This window comes from Cryptomeria japonica, chromosome 1 (assembly GCF_030272615.1).
Source record: "Cryptomeria japonica chromosome 1, Sugi_1.0, whole genome shotgun sequence".
In the NCBI taxonomy this organism is placed as follows: Eukaryota; Viridiplantae; Streptophyta; class Pinopsida; order Cupressales; family Cupressaceae; genus Cryptomeria; species Cryptomeria japonica.
In genome coordinates this window covers 373,923,220-373,930,055 of record NC_081405.1, presented here as the reverse complement: position 1 = coordinate 373,930,055, position 6,836 = coordinate 373,923,220, and the positions used below count along the sequence as shown (strand labels likewise).

The window sequence follows — 6,836 nt, the reverse complement described above, 5'->3', positions numbered from 1 at the left end:
CCTACATACATTGGCAGTATGCCCTTCCTTATGATAGTTAAAGCATACAGGTTTGAACTTTGACTTAATTTTTCTTTTGCTATTGTTCTCAAGTACTGGTTGCTCTTTTGGTGCATCAATCTTGTTTCCAGAGGATTCACTTTCCTCACACGCAGAGAAACCAAGTCTAGTGGTATCTTTTGATGGCTTCATTGATTCCAGCTTTTGGTCCAACTTTGTAGCACTCTGGTTGAACTTTGCAAGTATCTCCTTCATCTCAGCAAGTTCTTTGGAGAGAGCTTCATTGGTCTTCATTAGGGTTTCATTCTGAGAAATGGTTGCATTAATTTCTGCTTGCATTTCTTCTTTCTCTTCCTTACCCTCTTGTAGATAAGCGGTAATGGTACCAATTTCTTGTTTCAACTTAAAGATCTTGTTCTCCTTATCCTTCACTAGATCCTCAACTTTTCTTCATTTTTCTAGTTCCCGACTTATCCTAATGGTCAGTCCTTCTAGCTCCCTCCTCAGGTTAGTTTTGGACTCATTCAGTTTCTCCACTTCTTCGACTAGGGCATCCATGTTTGCTTCATCAGAAGAGTTGTTTTCAGTAATCTCTAGCATTTGCTTAGCAAGTTATCTTCTTTTGGCTAAAGAGGCTTTATACTTGACCTAAGTTCATCATAGGCTTTCTCAGATTCAACCAGATGGTGAGTGAGTTCCCTCATATTGTATTCCCCCATATCTCCTTTCAAGTGGTTAGACTTAAAGAAAGGTTGGCTCTTATACCAATTGATGAATAGTAAGAGGGGGGAGTGAATTAGTATACCCAAAAACTTTACCAAACACTTAAGCAAATTTACTGTAGACTGGTATAGCCTTTTAAATAGTAAGTCGGTTAATACACAGAAAAGCCAAATAGAAATAAAGCATTCACCCACAATAAAACAATCACCATAACATAAGATATTTTGACGTGGAAACCCAAATGGGAAAAACCACGGTGAGTAAAACTCACAAGTCTACTATATGCAGAATAGCAACCAAACGAGTTAAGGTCAAACCGGTTAAGGCCTTACACTGTTCTTCACTAGAATGGATCCTGTTAGGAATCTTGATCTTTGTTAGGAGATAAGTCCTGTTAAAGACTACCCTATTAAAGGATTTCAAATCCACAATTGTGAACCACCTTGTTAGAGGATTTTGAACAGGCTTAACTAAGCCTACCTGGTTAAGGGTTTCATACTTGTCGAAGAGATTAGTAATCAACAAGTAAGTGATCTAGAAAGTAGCACAGAATGCTTAGTTAGATCCTTGATAGCTCTTTGTTAATGCATTGCAGCATTTCTTTAGTCTTTTGTCCTTCGCACGTTCAATCTTTGTCGCAAGATACCTTCTTGAAAAAAACCTAATCTTTTTACGCAACCCTTCTACACACATACATAAAACCCTAGACACGATGTCCTCATATAGGAATCTGATTTCATGTTGGTCCAATGATATTAGACTACAATTTCCTAGGTACAGTGCATCTAGACACAATTTGTAACACGACACAGAATCACCGCATCGGTGTCGGTGGATGATAACTCGTCACACTTTACAAGTTTGCCAGTTAACAAAACATAGTATACCGATTACCGGTTTACAAATAAAGAATGGTAAACTTGAACATAGTTTTCCGATCTTAAAAATATTGGCTGCCGCTTGGGGTCCTCGTACCGCTTGAAGTCCCCGTACTACTTGAGGTCCGTAGTCATGCTTTGACCTGTAAGCTCCTTTTGCAAACACCGATAGTCTTCAACAAACAAAGACTATGCATACAATGGCATACAATACCCGTTTGAGCAATACATCACATAGTACTAGTTGAGAATAACTCATATAACAAATAAGTGTGTGTCCATCAATGACAATCACAAGTAAACATCATCAAAATGCCAACATAAAATACAATCAAAATTTCAAGATAAGGTTGTACAGATGTAAAAATTTAAAATAATAATTTTATAGTATTAAAGATTTGTCTCACAAATAATGTTGATTTTAAAATATAGGTTTTAATGGTAACATTTAAAATTTAATATTTATTATATTTTCTATATATCTTTTAAAAATATCTTATTGTTTAAATAAATAAACAATAAATGATTAAATTTTATGAAAAGAACTTTGGTTTTTATATTTTTTTAATGTAATTTAAAAAATATATTATAATTATATTTTTTATATTCTATAATAATAGTGTGTGAGAGCAATAATCACCTTCAATATAATTATATTATTTATGTATCATCTCTCCCTCTCTCTTTATCTCTCCTTCCTCTATCCTTCCATCCCTCCATCTCTCTCAAACTCTCTCCCCCCTTCCCCCCTCTCTCTCTCTCTCACACACAAACACTCTATTTCTCCCCCCTATCTCTATCTCTATTTTTATATCACACAAACACACACACAATTCCTCTCCCTATCCCCCTCCCCTCTCTCTCTCTCTCTCACACACACACACACACAATTCATCCTTCCCCATCCCTATCTTTATTTTCATCTCTCTCGCACACACACACACATACACACAATTCCTCCATCCCCATCCCTATCTCTATTTTCATCTCTCTCTCTCTCTCTCTCTCTCTCTCTCACACACACACACACACACACACACACACACACACACACACACCATGTTTTTGCCTCTATATTTCCATCTTTATATCTCTCTCACTCATACACAAACTCTTTATTTCTCCCTCGCTATCCATATCTATATCATTATTTCTCACTCTTCCCCCTCTATCTCTTTCTTGAAATCTCTCCTCCCCCTCTCTATCTACATCTCATTATCTAGATTATCTCTTTCTTAGTCACTTTATCTCTCCCCTATCTCTCTTTCTCTCACCATCTCTCTATGTATATATCTACTTCTCTCTATATATCACCTCCTATATATTTACCTTTCTATCTCTCCATCTCCCCCTCTCATTATCTCTCTATTTCTATATCTATTTCTCCATATCTCTCTTACTCTCTCCTTTTGAACATCTTTCCCTCTATACATATTTATCTCCCTCTCTCCCTCACCTCTTCTATGAACATTATTGGTAGGAACTTGACGCATTACATCCCTTGCTTTTTATATAATCATTAAAAAAAGATAGCCAAATTGATAAACTTAAATTTTATGTAAATTAAATATTTATGATAATCTTAATAAGAAGATAGTTGAAATTGACTTCTATAAAAAAATAAAATAGAAATTCAATCACCTTCTATGCTTAGCTTCACCATCACTCTTACAATTATTTCTTTGAAGAATGCTTTAGATTTTAAAGTTGATAAAAACCAAAAGCTTGTCTATAATGATCCCCCTTATTTTTATTTTTATTTTCTCAAATTACAATCAACAAAACACTCGTTAGGGCTAGGAAATGAAAACCAAATACTGTTGAAAGTAACCCTTCCACTTTCTGATCACCGAGAGCCCAATCTAGGAGGGTGAGAGCATATAGTGTTGAGGGGGTCATTAGATGCCAATAACTGAAATTGATTACAATACTTGGGCGGCAAGCCAACCCCATCTGCTTTTAGAGCGGGATATTGAAAATAATACAATCACTTGGTAGTAAACTAGCCAAGGACAAGCCAAGAAACTGAAGAATGTAATCACTCAACCGCTTGTACAGTGGGAGGATCAAAAATGGAAATTACTATCAACTTCATCGCTTATTTAGTGGGAGGACAACATTATAATCAACTCCACCCCTTATGCATTAGGAGGACAATATTAAAAATTGTAGATATAGGTGGCAAGCCAGCCTCTTCCACTTATACAATGGGTATAATGAGAAATCTAAGAGGATAGTTATTAGAACTACTAACCAACTTTACAATTCATTACAAAGATTTCAAAGTTTATGAAATATTGCTAATCTAAGATAGGCGGCCAAGCCAACCTCTTCCACTCAGATAGTGGGACAACAGAAAACCAAAATGTTGTTGTTAGTACTACTAACTAGCATTACAATGAATATAGAATTGGACAAGCAAGTCCTGATTCAGAACTAATAGCTATAACAACAACTCCAAACATACTCTAACAACCCAAGCAATTCACACTCTAAAGAACTCACTCAAAATCCAACTTTCAAAAAATTTGATATAAAGATAGCAGGCTGGAAATACATAACCAACAACACCAATCCACACCAAAATGCTTCTAACTCACTCAAAACTCACTCAAATATCCCCTCAATACACCCAAACTAACAATATGCATTAAGAGACCAAGTAAAAATTAGAATACAACAACAACATGACCCCAAACAAATAGCATGCATCCCAATGCACTCCCTAAAAGGTATGACTAGGCTTAAAAGGTACGATTTGCATTTAAAAATTGAAGAATCAAAACTTGGGGCTGAAAACTTATAAATTCCATCGCCTAGTGTATAGAAATAATCAAAGCCAATACCCAGAATTAGTAGGAGCCCGCATGGAGACTTAGGAGTGAAAATATGCTTCATCCATGATGCAATCCAACAACCAGGAAACACACAAACTCACATAGAAATCAGAAAACCAACTGATGTAATCCATTCTCAATACGATCTATCTATTCCTTTGAAGGAGAAATAGTCTCTCCACAACTAGGTGCTATATCCCAAGCATGAAACTGACATGGGCTTGGAAGCTCACAACTTCGAAGCACAAGTCTGGCACGATTCTGATAGCATCTCATTATACAAAATTCATGGATGCCCAAAATGAGAGCCCAAGTCTCCACATTATAAATTTTTTCAAGACAAATTCAAATTCAAATCCCTTAACATGGCACCCAAATACAATTCATTTCATTTCACCTCCTAGGCAAAGTTCGCCCAATGCAAATTTCACCACAAAATTGCCACTTTGGATAAACAATAGTTTATAACATAAAGTGTAAAGTGGGTGCTCAAAACTGTCTTTAGAGGAATAATATAACTTAGGCACAAAATCGCCCCATTCACTTTAAGTTATATTTTTTTATTAAAAAACCATGTGGAACCCCTTAAGTCAGAACACCAATTATGCCTAGGCCAAAGATAATTAAAGTATTTTATTTAAAAAATACTTTTTCCCTTCCAAATACTGATTACTGCCAAAAAGAGTTGAGACTAAGTCAACTGATTTGAACAACAAAACCTACCAATGATAGAACTATTAGATATAGTACTTACTAAAAATGGTAAGTCTAGGATAACTCACCAAAAGACTATTCTTCAAACCATGTGGCTCAGCTCAAGAAACCCAGATAACCCAGTAATCATGACAACTGAAATCAACTTACTAAAAATAGTAAGTTCTGCAAACTCCCTTGAACTGATTGCATGCCATACCTCTACAAAGCTTATAGAAAACCTAGAAGGAAATCTCAATTCATTCTGCCAAACTCCAACCAAAACATCCTTGAAAACTGCGAGGAGTCCTCCTAGAAAATAGGAATCCCTAATTCTCCACTTCTAGTTAGCCCATGGGTCTCCAATATAGGCTAATGGCCACTGACTTGCTTACTACTGAGAAGTGGACATTACAGTCCACCCTCCCCAAAATTGCATGTCCTCAATCAATCGAAGTCTGGATGCTGCAGAATCTCCTCATTCTCCCAATTAGCATCCTCCACCAGAAAATTTTTCCACTTAACCAAATACTCTTTGATTGTCCTTTTCCTCAAAGAGAGTAATTTGAAATCAAGGATCTTTTCCAGAATCAACACCAACTGCCCTTCCTCATCCAAGTGAGGTAAATCTGAAGAGACCATTACACTGTGACCAAGTGCCTTCTTGAGGCGAGACACGTGGAAGAAATTATGAACTCTGCTACTCTCTGGTGGCTCCAACTCGTAAGCCACTGCACCAACCTTCTTGGTGACTCTAAATGGTCCATAGAAACGTGGCTTGAGATTCTCTACTCCACTCTTGTTGAGAGAAGATTGTCTATAAGGTTGAAGTCTTAGGTAGACCATGTCTCTAACCTCAAATGATTGTTGTTGATCAATGTACAACTTCTGTTGATTCTGTGCAAATTGGAGGTTGTTCTTCAAAGCCATCAAAATATCCCAACACTGCTGCACCATATTCCTAGCTTGAGGGGCTCTGCTATCACCAAACATCAAATCAAAAAATCTAGGGGCCTCATAACCATATAGTGCCATGAAAGGAGGCATCCTAATGGACATGTGATATGAGGAGTCATAGCAATATTTCCCTAGATGTAGCCATCTCACCCATGCCATCTGTTGTTCCAAAACATAATTTTTGAGATAGCCTTCCAACCATTTGTTTACAATCTTTGTTTGTGCACCAGTCTGTGGGTGGTAGCTTGTTCTTGGAGTAAGCATTGTGCCACATAATATGAAAATCTCTCACCAAAAGGTGCTTAGGAACTTGTTGTCCCTATCACTTACAATATTCTTGGGCAGCCCATGCGATATAAACACTTCACGGAAGAACACATCAACCACTTGAGTTGTTGTAAATGAGCTAGTGATGGCGAAGAAATGAGAAAACTTGGTTAATGTATCCACCACCACGTAAATGCAATCCTTGCCATGTGCCTTTGGCAACCCCATGATGAAATACATCAAAATACTTTCCCACTTTTGGTCGGGAATAGGCAGAGGTCGTAACAAACCAGCAGGTAGAGTGTGCTCATTTTTGTTCATTTGACAAGTGTGTCACTCCCTGATGTAATTCAATAGTTCATTTTTCAGCCCCTTCCAAGTGAACCTCTCACGAATCTGCTTATAGGTCTTGAAATAACCTTGATGACAAACAAGGAGAATGTCATGGAAAGTTTGTAGAATCTTCTTTTTGAGCTGAGAT

General features: G+C 36.9%; 1 protein-coding gene across 1 annotated transcript; it reads right to left on the bottom strand.

Annotated features, from left to right (window-relative positions):
• Positions 1-5,578: 5,578 nt before the first annotated feature.
• On the bottom strand, positions 5,579-6,178 carry LOC131070851 (uncharacterized). The gene has a single exon (XM_058006519.2). It carries the CDS (start codon positions 6,176-6,178, stop codon positions 5,579-5,581), a length of 600 nt encoding a protein of 199 aa, XP_057862502.1.
• Between the last annotated feature and the right edge of the window lie 658 nt (positions 6,179-6,836).

Bases quoted from the DNA above. Each gene is read 5' to 3' on its own strand.
- LOC131070851 (XM_058006519.2), bottom strand. From the start codon at position 6,178: ATGCCTCCTTTCATGGCACTATATGGTTATGAGGCCCCTAGATTTTTT.